General features: G+C 53.0%; 1 protein-coding gene across 1 annotated transcript in view; it reads right to left on the bottom strand.

The window, feature by feature from the left end:
• Positions 1-15788, bottom strand: part of LOC140403908 (E3 ubiquitin-protein ligase DTX1-like) — a 368481-nt gene that overhangs the window by 57092 nt on the left and 295601 nt on the right. The window contains exons 3-4 of the mRNA XM_072492183.1: positions 5066-5127; positions 3021-3182 (exon numbers count right to left, since the gene is read on the bottom strand). Of these exons, the coding sequence (XP_072348284.1) occupies positions 3021-3182; positions 5066-5127 (224 nt within the window). The remainder of the gene's footprint in view (positions 1-3020; positions 3183-5065; positions 5128-15788) is intronic.

The following is a 15788-nucleotide window of genomic DNA, read 5'->3' as shown; positions in this document are numbered from 1 at the left end:
GGGGTACAGAGGGGAGGTGACAGTGTGGGGTACAGAGGGAAGGTGGCAGAGTGGGGTACAGAGGGGGGGTGACAGTGTGGGGTACAAAGGGTAGGTGACAGTGTGGGGTACAGAGGGTAGGTGGCAGAGTGGGGTACAGAGGAGAGGTGGCAGTGTGGGGTACAGAGGGTAGGTGACAGTGTGGGGTATAGAGGGAAGGTGGCAGAGTGGGGTACAGAGGGGGGTGGCAGTGTGGAGTACAGAGGGGGGTGGCAGTGTGGGGTATAGATGGAAGGTGACAGTGTGGGGTACAGAGGGGAGGTGACAGTGTGGGTTACAGAGGGGGGTGACAGTGTGGGGTACAGAGGGGGGTGACAGTGTGGGGTACATAGAGAGGTGACAGTGTGGGGCACAGAGGGAAGATGACAGTGTGGGGTACAGAGGGGAGCTAACAGAGTGTGAGGTACAGAGGGGGGGTGAAAGTGGGGGGTGCGAGTGCGGGGTACCGAGGGAAGGTAAAAGTGCTGGGTAAATAGGGGAGATGAAAGTGTGGGGTACAGAGGGGGTGAGTGTGTAGGGTACAGAATAGAGGTAAAGGTGTGGGGTGAAGGAGGGTGAAAGTGTGGGGTGGAGGAGGGTGAAAGTGTGGGGTGAAGGGGGTGAATGTGTGGGGGGAAGGAGGGTGAATGTGTGGGGTGAAGGAGGGTGAATGTGTGGGGTGAAGGAGGGTGAAAGTGTGGGGTGAAGGAGGGTGAAAGTGTGGGGTGAAGGTGTGGGGAGGAGGAGGGAAAAAGTGTGGGGTGAAGGAGGGTTAATGTGTGGGGTGAAGGAGGGTGAATGTGTTGAGTGAAGGAGGGTGAATGTTTGGGGTGAAGGAGGGTGAAAGTGTGGGGTGAAGGAGGGTTAATGTGTGGGGTGAAGGAGGGTTAATGTGTGGGGTGAAGGAGGGTGAATGTGTGGGGTGAAGGAGGGCTAATGTGTGGGGTGAAGGAGGGTGAAAGTGTGGGGTGAAGGAGGGTGAATGTGTGGGGTGAAGGAGGGTGAAAGTGTGGGGTGAAGGAGGGCTAATGTGTGGGGTGAAGGAGGGTGAAAGTGTGGGGTGAAGGAGGGTGAAAGTGTGGGGTGGAGGAGGGAAAAAGTGTGGGGTGAAGGAGGGTGAACGGGTGGGGTGAAGGAGGGTGAAAGTGTGGGGTGAAGGAGGGTGAAAGTGTGGGGTGGAGGAGGAAAAAAGTGTGGGGTGAAGGAGGGTTAATGTGTGGGGTGAAGGAGGGTTAATGTGTGGGGTAAAGGAGGGTTAATGTGTGGGGTGAAGGAGGGTGAAAGTGTGGTGTGAAGGAGGGTGAATGTGTGGGGTGGAGGAGGGTGAACGTGTGGGGTGGAGAAGGGAAAAAGTGTGGGGTGAAGGAGAGTTAATGTGTGGGGTGAAGGAGGGTTAATGTGTGGGGTGAATGAGGGTTAATGTGTGGGGTGAATGAGGGTTAATGTGTGGGGTGAAGGAGGGTGAAAGTGTTGAGTGAAGGAGGGTGAATGTGTTGAGTGAAGGAGGGTGAAAGTGTGGTGTGAAAGAGGGTTAATGTGTGGGGTGAATGAGGGTGAAAGTGTGGGGTACTGAAGGGGGTTGGAAGTGTGGGATATGGAGGGGTTGTGGGTGGGAGACGTGGAAGTAGACTGTAATAGGATAGGTGAAATGAGGAGAGGTGAAGAATCAGGGGCGAAATTCTCCGGAAACGGCGCGATGTCCGCCGACTGGCGCCCAAAACGGCGCCAATCAGATGGGCATCGCGCCGCCCCAAAGGTGCGGAATGCTCCGCATCTTTGGGGGCCGTGCCCCAACATTGAGGGGCTAGGCTGACGCCGGAGGAATTTCCGCCCCGCCAGCTGGCGGAAACGGCCTTTGTTGCCCCGCCAGCTGGCGCGGAAATGACATCTCCGGGCGGCGCATGCGCGGGACGTCAGCGGCCGCTGACAGTTTCCCACGCATGCGCAGTGGAGGGAGTCTCTTCCACCTCCGCCATGGAGGTGACCGTGGCGGAGGCGGAAGGGAAAGAGTGCCCCCACAGCACAGGCCGCCCGCGGATCGGTGGGCCCCGATCGCGGGCCAGGCCACCGTGGGGGCACCCCCCGGGGTCAGATCGCCCCGCGCCCCCTCAGGACCCCGGAGCCCGCCCACGCCGCCTTGTCCCGCCGGTAAGGTAGGTGGTTCAATTTACGCCGACGGGACAGGCAATTTATCGGCGGGACTTCGGCCCATCTGGGCCGGAGAATCGAGTGGGGGGGCCCGCCAACCGGCGCGGCGCGATTCCCGCCCCCGCCGAATATCTGGTGCCGGAGACTTCGGCAACCGGCGGGTGCGGGATTCACGCCAGCCCCCGGCGATTCTCCAACCCGGCGTGGGGTCGGAGAATGTCGCCCCAGACTGCTATCTAAGAATACAACAGTTCACCACCTCTCCCGATTTACTGCCGCCCGATGGCACTGTGTCATTGGATTCAGTATGTTCCATAAACAATCCATTTGAACAGAGTTCTGTTCTCAATTCCTTTTTTTTGATGGAGTTTCCTTCCAGGACTAATCAAACTCAGTTTCAAAATATAACTTTAAAAATTGTTTTAGAATATTTATCTTTATTTCGGTTGACATCCTCTGATCAAGCCATTGGTGAAATCATCAGGGGAGCAAGCTTGGGGCACTTGCTAAATGTGCGAGTGTGAAGGAGCTGAATTAACAAGAGCAGAGACAGAGTAATTAATCAGCCCTGTCGAGTGGTCATGTCTTCTCCAGCAGTGTTCTTCAATTCTCACTGCGAGATTTAAACAGCTCCTCACAATGGCATCATCAGCAATTGAACTAAAATATCTGAATCGCTGACAGAAATAGACAAAACTTCTCCTTGGCGTAGATTGGTTTTGAAAGATTTAGGACATTGAAACTCCCCTTTTCCTGCCCTGGTTGAGGGGTGGTGGTGGTGGTGGTGGTCGGGGGGGGGGGGGGCGGCAGTGATGGGGTGGTAGGCATTCGGGGAGCACCGTTTGTATATATACCTTTTTTTAGATGCTTCTTCTTAGTCTTTCTGCAGATGCCAGATATCCCAGGGACGGGCTTTATTTCACTCTTGTTGACAGGTGGTGGATGAAGAATGGGTTTGGGAGCCCGAGTCAGGCACACTGGGAGGCCACCTGCACACATTAGGATCCCAGTCATACCTGTGTGGAATACGAATGGAGATCATTTAGAAAAACTTTAAAGCAGCTTCATTGCAAATCGTAAATGTCACCGTCTTTAGAAATTATTTTAATATAATGTGAGGAGTTATACTGCATGGTCATTACAATCTTAAGATTTCCTGCGAGGTCTCATAATCTATCACACTAAGCTTTTTAAAGGCAATTATTTTCCCATCTCTAGTTTGATCTGTCATTCTATTGCTTCCACTCATTCCAGGCTTCACATCTTACAATTAAAATCCTTCCTCAACATTGAAGATAATGCAGTCAGTGACAATTTTTTGTAGATAGCAAATAGATTTTTGCTTCACCTGCCTCTCAGTCAGACATCCCAAATACCATTTCGTGCAGTGTGTAAGAATGTAGTGATATATTGTCAGACGCAAACACCAAAAATAGTTTTGTAATCCTGATCCTCTGCATTACCACATGGTTGCTGTTTCCCCTATGGCTCAATGGTTAAATGTGTGTGTAATGTGGTACTCAGTGCAGAGAAGAGAGAAGCTCCTTTGTTTTACCCTTAATCGCGGCTGAGTTATTTGACCTCTGCCAAGCGCTGGACACCATCAGCCAGGGTTCCGGCTGTTGATTAATATCGAGCGACTCTTTCTGAAAGTGCAGGTGTATGGACAACAAACGATGCCCCCCGCAGTCCCCCAGCCCCTTTCCCCACTTCACATTAAACAGCCTACAAAAATTGCTCTTGCATTGAGCAGCATTTTGCAGTACAGAGGAATCTGGGCGTCCTTGTACATGAATCACAACATGCAGATGCGGCAGTTAGTTAGGAAGGCAAATGGAATGTTGGCCTTGATTTCAGTGTGGAAGCAGTATAAAAGTAGGGAAGTCTTGCTCCAAATGAACGGGACATTGGTGTGACCATATCTGGTGTACTGTATGTAGCTTTGATCTCTTTACTTAAGCAGGAATACATTTACATTGGAAGTTGTAATGTAAAATAATGGAATACAACAGGTTAGCTTCCATCACCGATGGATCTCTCTGGATGCCTTACCATTACCAAGTAATAGGGACTGCAGCGGTTCAAGAAAGACAGCTTGCCACCACCTTCTGAAGGGCAACTAGGGAGGGGCAATAAATGTTGGCCTAACCAGCAAAGCCTACATCCTGTAAATGAATTTTTAAAAAGGTATCCTTTATTTGGGTCCTCTTAACTAAAGATAGGAATGACTTCTCAACATGGCGGCACGGTGGCACAGTGGCTAGCACAGTGGTTAGCACTGCTGCCTCACTGTGCCAGGGCCCAGGTTCGATTCCAACCTTGGGTGACTGCCTGCGGGGAGTTTGGACGTTCTCCTCGTGTCCGCGTTGGTTTCCTCCGGGTGCTCCAGGTTATCCTCCACAGTCCAAAGATGTGCAGGTTAGGTGGATTGGCCACGCTAAATTGCCCCTTAGTGCCCAAAAGGTAAGATGGGGTTACTGGGATAAGTTGGGGGCGTGGGCCTAGGTAAGGTGCTCTTTCAGTGGGTTGGTACAGACACGATGGCCAAGTGGCCTCCTGTTGCACTGCAGGGATTCTATGGTCTTCAGCTCTAGTCCCCACAAGGTGTAATTGCATTCCAGAAAATTTATTTTTCTCACCCGCCGGGGAGGAATTTGGATTGCCGATCTTCCAGTTTAAAAAAAAACATTAATCCAGCAATTAGAACAATAGTTATAAGAGTGGCATTTGCAATCGAATCCCCAGACCAGCGGGAGGGGAGTCAGCACAATAAAGAACTGAACAGTGTGCGCACAAAGTTCACATTGTACTGCTTCATCCCTGCATGGGTGTTGGGGTCAGATGTTACAACAAATAGGTTTTTCAAGCTCTCCTGCTCGGCAGTTTGAAGGCAATGTACCTGCAAGTGCTGGGTGGACTGGACCAGATCCATTTAGGTTTTTCACCGGTAGGGCAGGAACGCTGGAAGAAATCAAAAGGAGAATATTAGGTTTCTTAATGCAGAACTGATGTCCATGAGCCATAAAGAGACATTTAATCTCCATATATCTACCACCAGTGCTCATTTCGCTGCTGGTCTGCCTCCCAAAGATAATAGAATTACTTCTGTGTGTTTGACATTTGCAGCCCCTAAATTACCTGGTTATTTATTCAGAATGTTTGATGCTCTGTCATTCTGATTGGTTGAATCCTGTACATTAAAGTCTATTGGCGATCGTCAGGCGCGATTAAAGAACCATCAAAATACATTTTCTAACAGGCCTGTGCGGATGGAGGGATGTGTGCTATTATTCGAGTCTGACGAGCAGACTCCTCAAAGTCACAAAGGGCCGGAGAAAGAGGCTGAAACTGTGACTGATTATTACTAATGAGCTGTCTCGTGGAAAGGGAAGAGAACAGGTCACTGCAAAGTCACAGCTGCACTCTTCAGATTCCCCTTTCTTTTCCTTAGATCACCATGACAGCACAGCCCATTCGCATATACACCACTTATCGGAGTACTTAATGAATACTTTGAAATTCCATTAAACAAAGCTGTTCTCTGAGTCAACAGTAGAGAGATCAACAACTTCAGCACGCAAATTCATCAAGAAATAATTTGCGGTCTGTAATAGAGTCATACAGTTCAGATAGTTTGGTAAATAAATATCAAACCTCAAACTTCTAATCTGTGCCATTAAAGTACGGAAATAAAAGCCTGCTCCCAGAGGAATTAAGGTGAAAATTCCCCATCTTTCTGAAGGCATATTTCTAGAGACAGTTATATTTCCATCGATACATTAATAAACAGTACTCGTGAAAATGTCTTGGGGAAGGATTTTCCTGCCGGCTTCTGAATCCAGCCGTCAGGCTCAGGTGGGTTCGGAAGCCTACGCCTGTGCCGGAACTGACACTCATCCCTGGCTTTCCCCAAATTGGCTAATTAGTGACAAGAGCACGCCTTGGCTCACTGTCAAACTAAGGATGGTGGGTGGACTCTCGAAGCCAGAGGGCCCACAAGCAGCCTCGACCAATTTGAAATTTACAGGCAACTGAGGGCAAGGGAACCCAAAATGGCGGGGCACTCATTCCAATTGTTTTTACATCTCAAAATAGAATAGGCTTTTGCAGCCAGGCCGCCATTATTGGTTGGGAGGTGGTGGGGGGAGTGCTCTCCACAGAATAGCCTGTTGCTGAACCCAGGCAGGTAGAGACGAGTGCCCACGCCTGGCTAGAGTACTGGCTTCCATCTCTGCTGTCTGTTAACTGTTTCTCGGCAGCTGTCCCCTCGCAGACCTGAAGGCTGACTACAAAATCCCTTGTTGGTCTCCGACAATTGGCCTAAAGTGTCGCATTAACAGGCTCAACTGGCAACCTGCAGGGAAAGGGCCGGGGAGGGGGAACTACATGATATTCCTTGTCCACCTGCCTCCATCCTCCATTCCCACCCCCAGCAGGGCCTAAAAATCCATCCCTTTGTTTTTCTTTTCTCTCTACCTGCGCTAAGAGTACAGGAAGAATTTTTTTTTAAAAATCAAAAAGCATTAAAAGCTGCTCCTGAAGATCACCAAAATCGCAAACACATTGGTCAACTAAATGAAAACCAGTATGATAACGATGCTTGTTTTTTATCATAGGAAATAGAACTGACATCTGGCCTATTCATTAGAACGGTATAGCTTTAAATAGATCTTTTTATCAATTGGATATACTCAGCTTAACATCGTCCAGCACGGTGTCACCTAAAATAGTGTCCCTTGGCAACCAGGGACATCAGGTCATGGCTTCTGACCTATCAAATCTTCTCTTTCACTCTTCTATTGTTTCATTGTCAGCTTAATCTGTATTCAACTGAATGTAGGTTATTGTATTTTGTCGTTTGGTGATTATAATATTTTTAATATTTATGCCAATGAACACAATGGAACCTTCTTCAGAGTCCAGCTGCCATCTGTAGTCATCTCTAATAGATAATGCAACCACTAAATTCCTGATCCAGAAGGGAGATTTGTATTAATAAACCTGTCCAAAGACAGCCTCAAACAATTTGCAAAACTAAAATAAAAACTCACTTCATAGTCACACCGAGTTACAGCTAACATTGAATAAATTATGGACAGGATTTTATTATGGGCAGGATTTTCTGCTTCCCGCATGGTGTGTTTTGTGGACTCGGCGACTGAGTGGGCTGGGCTGGGCTGGGCGGGGCGGGGGGGAGTGGGGTGCCATTGTCAGCAGGAAGATCCCGGCAGCAGAAACAGCTGGAAAATCTCGCCTGGTGGATTTGATATATCTACCCAGTAATTGTTTCACTCCAGCCTATCAACAAGATGCAAGGAGCATTCCTTTAATTTAGTGGCCCTCCACAGTCCCTTTAAAGACCACAGTTAAGCCACATGGGGATCACATTTTCTTAAACGCAGCTAGCCAGCAGCAACTGCGTTCACAAGAGTATAAATTTACAAAGCAGGTCTCAGAAAAGGCATTACGCCTGCTCTATTCCTAAAAGCCCAACGCTTGTTTCCGGCCTTGTCCCGCTATAGCACAGCAGGTGATATCCTTCCAGAGCCCTGGTGGATGCTTAGGCACCTGAAAAATGAGCATGGAACGTGTAATTTCTGGAACACAGTCTGCAAGGCATCACTCACAGAATGTCAACTCTTTATAAAAGCTCTCTTACTCTGAGCCTCATTTGACAAAAGACCACTATCATTTACAGCAAAATATTTAAAGGGGAATTCTTCACAAAGGAAAAAAAAATCATTTGGAAATCTTCGGTATGGTTCTTGAAAATCGCTTATTGTCACAAGTAGGCTTCAATGAAGTTACTGTGAGGGAGTTCTTGAGGGAGGACTGGCGTAAGAGGCACTAATCACAGCTCCCACAACATCCATGTCACATACAAGTGATGGAGAGATGCACTGATAACAATTTACATCATTGCTAAATCTATTTACCACTCAACACACTTGTTTTTATGGAGACAGTGGTGCTTTAACCAGTCATAAAATTGTCAATCCGATTCTATTCATGGAGGCATATATGGCTAATTCATTGAAAACATTTATTGAGGGACTGTAGAATGTTCCAGAAGTTCCAAATTTTTGTTTTAGCGAAGGGTGTTCATGTGCTGTGCTTTCAGCTCCTGTGCGGCTTACGTTGCTGAATGAAGAATTAAGCAGATTAGCCAGAGCACTTTATGAAATTACTATTTTTATTCAGTGTAAAGACTTCCTGATCCACACATAATCCCGGTTCATTCAGAACATTTCTTGGCAAAGGATTTACTAAAACTTAATTCTCCCGCCTGACAGATTCGAGCAAAATGAACATTCTTTTAAGGATGGGGAAGACATCCCTCATCAAACTCCGTTGCTGCCCCCCCCCCCCCCCGCCCCCCCCCCCCCCCCCCCCCCGCCCCCCCCCCCCCCCCCGCCCCCCCCCCCCCCCCCCCCGCCCCCCCCCCCCCCCCCCCCCCCGCCCCCCCCCCCCCCCCCCCGGTTCCAACTGCACTTAGGTGGTTTCCACTGGAACTGAGCCACAGCGAGTTCCAATCTGCACAACTGAGATCAATAATCTTTCCTGGCCATGTGGCATCCCCAAAAAAGGCACTACGATCAGAGTCCAAAGGTGATTATTGAATACCCACATTTATGAATAATCAAATAGCTATCTGGGTGTGTTTGTGGCTTGGAGCAAAACAACTTCAGTCTCCTACTAGTTCCTCTTCAAACGCCTGCTGCGCATTTTAGACTGTACAATGGTGATCGCCAAAGAGCGCACTTACCCAGTGAACACAGACATCTTCATCTTCCCAAATGCAGGAGTCAGGAACTCTGGTAACTTCCCCCCCTTCAGTGCTGCGAGTGTCAAAAGTGGATGTAGATACGAAATGAGGCAGTTGAACAATGGTCCTCTGCCTTGATTTGTTTTATAAACTAGCTTAATCCTATCCATCCCCATAACTTCAATCACAGCCTTGTGCGTAATGTGTCACCTGCAAGGATTAACAGGGAGTGAGCCACTCTTTCACTTGTAAACAACCTGCGCCTGCTGACACGTACACACGTCTTAAGCCAGATGAACTCGCAGGACCTCCAGCCATTCAGGAGGATTTTCCACTATCGCAAACGAGATTTCCATAAACCAAAAATAATCAGCTTTAACTAAAGCAAATCTGAACAAACATCAAAGTTATTGGATGGTGTGAGCTGGGCATTCTAATGTCTATTCTTATTAGAGATAATGGGCGGGATTCTCTAACCCCCCGCCGGGTCGGAGAATCGACAAGGTTGGCGTGAATCCCTCCCCCGGCAACTGCCGAATTCTCCAGCGCCGGGGATTTGGCGGGGGTGGGAATTGCACCGCGCCAGTTGGCGGCCGCTGACAGCGCCCCCCCCCCCTCGGCGATTCTCCGCGATGGGCCGAGTGGCAGCCCGTTTTCGGCCGGTCCCACCGGCGTATGTTACGACAGGTACTTACCGGCGGGACCTGGCTCTGAAGGCAGCCTCCGAGGTCCTCGGGAGGGCGCGGGGGAATCTGGCCCCAGTGTGTGCCCCCATGGTGGCCTGGCCTGCGATCGGGGCCCACCGATCCACGGGCGGGCCTGTGCCGTGGGGGGCACTCTATTCGTCTGCGCCAGCCGCTGTAACAGTCCGCGATGGCCGGCGCAGAGATGAATCCCCCTGCGCATGCGCTGGGATGATGCCAGCACATGCTGGAGCTCCTGCATATGCGCCAATGCGTGCCGGCCAGCAGAGGTCCTTCGGCGCCAGTTGGCGTGGCGCCAGCCTCTTCCGCGTCGGCCGGCGTGGCGCAAACCACTCCAGGGCCGGCCTAGCCCCTGAAGGTGCGGAGGATTCCGCACCTTCGGGGTGGCCCGACATCGGAGTGGTTCACCGCACTCGTCGGCGCTGGAGTGGCCCGTCCCACCGGGTCGCAGAGAATCCCACCCACTAAATATGGAATTGGCACAACCTCCCCAGTCCAGCTGTTCCCTCCCCATTATCAGGTTCCGGTAGACTTCTGTATCCGACAGCTGGTCACATTTACATCCTCCAGTCTACTACACTATATTTCCCAATCATGGTGTGGTCTCCTAAAGACAGATTAGCTTACTGATGGGCCAAGCAACTCCATTCTGCCCCGAAGCCCCCTGTCGCCCTCTGATTTAACCAACTTTTCTATTTCCACTTTGAGCACTCTATTCTTGGTCTTAAACTGTTCCAAAGATAATCGATAGGGGAAGTTGCTATTGATGGGTGTTCCTTCATTAGTTGTCAAGTTTTGAAACCAATGTCCTGGGTTTGTGTGCGGAAGGAGCGAGTGGATAATGTGAACAAGGACAGGTTGGTGAGTTTTAGCTATGAAGAGAGATTGGACAGAGTGGGTTGCTTTCCTTGGAGCAGAGACTGAGGAGGAACATGATTGAGATGTGTAAAATTATGAGGGGCATAGAAAGAGCAGACAGCGAGAAGCTTTCCCCTATTGGTGGAGGGATGAATGACCGGGGGCACAGATTTAAGGTAAGAGGCAGGAAGTTTAGAGTAGATATGAGGAAAATCCTTTTCACCCAGAGGGTGGTGGGAGTCTGGAACTCACTGCCTGAAAGGTTGGTGGACGCAGAGAACCTCATAACATTTAAGAAATATTTAGGTGTACACTTGCGATGCCAAGGCATACAAGTCTTTGGGCTAAGTGCTGAAAAATGCGCTTAGAATGCTCAGATGGTTATTTTGGGCTGGTGCTGACGCGATGGGCTGAAGGGCCTTTTCTGTGCTGTAGACCTCTATGACTCTAGGTGATGCAGAGAAGGGTAACAACACTTGTTCATTATTGAATATGTATGTTTCCCTTTATTGGTTTGGCATAACCATCTTACGTACAAATCTTTGGGACCGATAAACCAACTTCTGTTTTCTACATCTGTGCATTGACAATTGATACAACATCACCCCAATTATAAATGGGCAATGTAAAATGAAGGAGATTTTCTACTCAGTGCCTTGGATTCAGTTGCGAATGTTGTCTGCTGATCCTAAGCCCAGTCTTTAATTGATGGTATCTCAACTGTTTACATACAAGTTTAGAAAACAGTTTATTTATGGGGTCCAATCGTTTGCAAATAAGATGCGCTCCTGTGTTTACTTATAGATTTTTTTCTACCTTCTGCGAAAATTGCCTACATACATTTGGGTATAAAATTCAAGCAAAAGTTGATTTTGTTAGAATTATTCTTTTAGTTTGGCCTCCCAAGGACAATGTCAATGGGCATGATTGAAAGGCCTTGTCGTGCCTGAATCAGTGATCTAGTGAGATTTGCGACACTCGGAACATCTTGCGAGCGTCACGATCTGGATCTCGCCCTTGCTGGGCGGGTTCTGGATGAACATGTTTAAGTGAGCTATCAGGCTCATTTAAATATGTCAGCACCGCATAATAGGTGGATTGGCCACACTAAATTGCCCCTTAATTGGAAAAAATAATTTGGTACTCTAAATTTATTTTTAAAAATATATCAGCGCCCGGTTTTCCAGTGGCCCAGGAGCTAACGCCCGTGCCTGGGAGACCTTGCCATGGTCCTGTTTAGCACGGGTCCACACAAACGTAGAAATGGCACCCTGATCTCTTCCTGCATAATGCGGCCTTGGCAGGGCCTTCCCGTCCGAGGCTAGGAAAAATATCAGTGTCCCGTTTGGTAACGGGGTCATTCTTGATGCTGCAGGCACCGAGAAAGATCCCGCTATTTGCGCCTTAAACAGGATTTTGTTTTATGCACGATAAATCGCACCTTGGGCGAAATTCTCCGTTATCGGCGGAAACTCCGCCGATCGGCGCAAAAAACGGCGCAAATCCCACTTGCGTCACGTCATAAAAATGGGCCGATAGTCTGCGGCCCGAAATGGGCTAGCAGCGACGTAACGGGATCCGCGCTTGCGCAGTGGTTCACGCCGTGCAGCGTCATACGCGCTGCACGGCGTGACGGCTCATAAGGCCGCGCAGCTCCCCCCCACCCGACCGGAACAGCCGACCGCAACACCCGACTTGATGGCTGGCCGTCGCTCAGCCCCGAGGTTCGAGTCACGCGATGTGGAGGCGCTCCTGGATGCGGTGGAGCAGAGGAGGGACGCCCTGTATCCCGGGCACGGCCGCAGAGTTGCCCCACGCCACAGCCGGCGTCTTTGGAGGGAGGTGGCAGAGGCCGTCACCGCTGTGGCCCTAACACCACGGACAGGCACCCAGTGCCACAAGAAGGTGAACGACCTCGTCAGAGCAGGCAGGGTGAGTGTCCCCCATATCCCCCATATCCCCTCTCCCCCAAATCCCCCCCCTCCCCCATATCCCCCCCTCCCCCATATCCCCCCTCCCCCATATCCCCCATATCCCATATCCCCCCTCCCCCATATCCCCCCTCCCCATATCCCCCATATCCCCCCTCCCCCATATCCCCCATAGTCCCCCCTCCCCCATATCCCCCATATCCCCCCTCCCCCATATCCCCCCTCCCCCATATCCCCCCTCCCCCATATCCCCCCCCCCATATCCCCCATATCCCCCCTCCCCCATATCCCCCCCTCCCCCATATCCCCCATATCCCCCTCCCCCATATTCCCCATATCCCCCTCCCCCATATCCCCCATTTCCCCCTCCCCCATATCCCCCTCCCCATATCCCCCATATCCCCCCTCCCCCACATCCCCCATATTCCCCCCTCCCCCATATCCCCCATAGCCCCCCTCCCCCATATCCCCCCCTCCCCCATATCCCCCTCCCCCATATCCCCCCTCCCCCATATCCCCCATATCCCCCTCCCCCATATCCCCCCTCCACCATATCCCCCATATCCCCCCTCCCCCATATCCCCCATATCCCCCCTCCCCCATATTCCCCATACCCCCCCCATATCCCCCCTCCCCATATCCCCCATATCCCCCCTCCCCCATATCCCCCCTCCCCCATATCCCCCATATCCCCCCTCCCCATATCCCCCATATTCCCCCCTCCCCCATATCCCCCATTTCCCCCTCCCCCATATCCCCTCCCCCATATCCCCCATATCCCCCCTCCCCCACATCCCCCATATTCCCCCCTCCCCCATATCCCCCATATCCCCCCTCCCCCATATCCCCCCCTCCCCCATATCCCCCCCTCCCCCATATCCCCCATATTCCCCCCTCCCCCATATCCCCATATCCCCCCTCCCCCATATCCCCCCCTCCCCCATATCCCCCCTCCCCCATATCCCCCCTCCCCCATATCCCCCATATCCCCCCTCCCCCATATCCCCCATATCCCCCCTCCCCCATATCCCCCCCTCCACCATATCCCCCCTCCCCCATATCCCCCCTCCCCCATATCCCCCATATCCCCCCTCCCCCATATCCCCCCTCCCCCATATCCCCCATATCCCCAAGTGAATCCAGCCCTAACCTTAACCTCTGCAATGCACGCGCAACCGATGGCGTGCATTCATATACCTGCCTAACACTGTTGCCTTTTACCCCTGCCACCAACCCCCCCCCCCCCCCAGGAGAAGCGCGCACACAACAATAGGGAGCATGTGAGGACTGGAGGAGGGCCCGCTGATGAGAGGCCACTGACCGTACACGAGGAAAGGGCCCTGGAACTGGCTGGCGGACCTGAGGACCGGGAGGTTGCTGATGCAGAGGTCGGGGCCCCACGAGCAAGTGAGCCACCAACAGCCCGTCCCCATATCCCCCCTCCCCTATATCCCCCTCTCCCGTATCACCTGATCACTGCCTGATGTCTAACCATGCATGCTTCATTGTGTATCGCAGGACCAAACGTCCAGGCACCCATCCCCGCAGATGCAGACCGCCCGCAGGATGCCCCTCGGAGACCACGGGAGACGGAGAGACCCGCACCCTCCAGCATGCGACGCCCGCAGGATGCCCCTCCGAGACCACGGGAGACGGAGAGACCCGCACCCTCCAGCATGCGACGCCCGCAGGATGCCCCTCGGAGACCACAGGAGACGGTGAGACCCGCACCCTCCAGCATGCGACGCCCGCAGGATGCCCCTCGGAGACCACGGGAGACGGAGAGACCCGAACCCTCCAGCATGCGACGCCCGCAGGATGCCCCTCGGAGACCACGGGAGACGGAGAGACCCGAACCCTCCAGCATGCGACGCCCGCAGGATGCCCCTCGGAGACCACGGGAGACGGAGAGACCTGGAGCAACAGGGAGACGACACCCCCGTCACGTGCGGGAGCGACCACCCAGCGATGAGGGGGGCAGCCACAGGCCCCCGTCACATCCGAGCCAGGACACCACTACCCAGGACACCACTATCCAGGACACCCCTACCCGGGACACCACTACCCAGGACACCCCTACCCGGGACAGCACTACCCGGGACAGCACTACCCGGGACAGCACTACCCAGGACACCCCTACCCGGGAAGACGAAATACCGGACAGTGACTCAGAGTGGATGGGTGGAGACGAACCCCCACCCCAAAGTGCCATGGACTCAGAGTGGGACGAAGAGCACGACACAACGCCACTGCTGTCACCAACACCCTCCACCATCGCAGAAACACTCACCACGGTTGGGCACTTTAGTGATGAGGCGTCTGGTACACTCACTGGTGCGCACAACACAGCCGTCCCGGTACAGCAGGTGGAGGTAGGAGCAGCAGAGGGACCGGGCGGTCGGAGGGCAGCCCAGGCCAAGCGAACATCTGCCGCCCAGATGGATCCCGGGTTCCTGCAGTTACCACACCCACACATAGATCCGATGCAACCACCGACACGGAGACGAGCGAATAGGGTGACGGGTGGCTTGCGGCGGCTGCGGTCGCAGGTGGAGGAGTCCACCCGCGTCCAGGAGCTGGGAGTGGTCCCGGTCATGCGTGCCACCCAGGCTGACACCGCACGGGTGGCGTCCGCGGTGGAGGCAATGGGTGCGACGGTGTCAGACATGGGGAACGGTTTGCGAGGCCTGGGGCCTTCCGTGCAGGCGGCGTCTGTGGCCCAGGAAATGGCTGCCCTCTCACAGGAGGCCATGAGCCAGTGTCAGCGCCAGATGGCAGAGGCGCTCAACGCCATAGCCCAGTCTCAGCAGGCCATGGACCAGTCTCAGCAGGCCATAGCCCAGTCTCTGCAGGCCATGGCCCAGTCTCTGCAGGCCATGGCCCAGTCTCAGCAGGCCATCGCTGAGGGCATCGGCGCCAGTGGCCATGTGCGAGCTGGCGTCGCACTGTCGCAGACAGGGTTCGACAACCCCCTGGGCTCCATGGCTGCAAACCTGCAGACCCCTGTCGATACCAGCACGGGCCTCCAGGACTGGCAGCGCCAGATGTCGGGGGCGCGTCGGATGGCCAGTCCGTTCGCATCCCCCACCCATGTAGAGGCCTGGGGGCCATCGGGCACCCCGAGGGAGGAGGAGGTGGTGTGGTCCGTCCCGGCTCCCTCTGTAGGGGAGGTCCCGGTACACCGCGACACCTCGGACTCCCCCCCTTCCGTCCCCGGTGCATCGGCTGGGCAACGGGCAGGACAGGCTGGCAGCTCGCCATCCCAGTCGCCCGGGCCGCAGCCTGGCCCATCTAGGCCAGGACGCCCCAGGAAACGGCCGCCAAAGGGATCCAGTGTCAGAGGGCAGGAATCACAGGAGTCCA

This window comes from Scyliorhinus torazame, chromosome 1 (assembly GCF_047496885.1).
Source record: "Scyliorhinus torazame isolate Kashiwa2021f chromosome 1, sScyTor2.1, whole genome shotgun sequence".
Lineage (NCBI taxonomy): Eukaryota > Metazoa > Chordata > Chondrichthyes > Carcharhiniformes > Scyliorhinidae > Scyliorhinus > Scyliorhinus torazame.
Note: the sequence above shows the minus strand (reverse complement) of the source record. Positions and strands in the feature narration are given on the sequence as shown.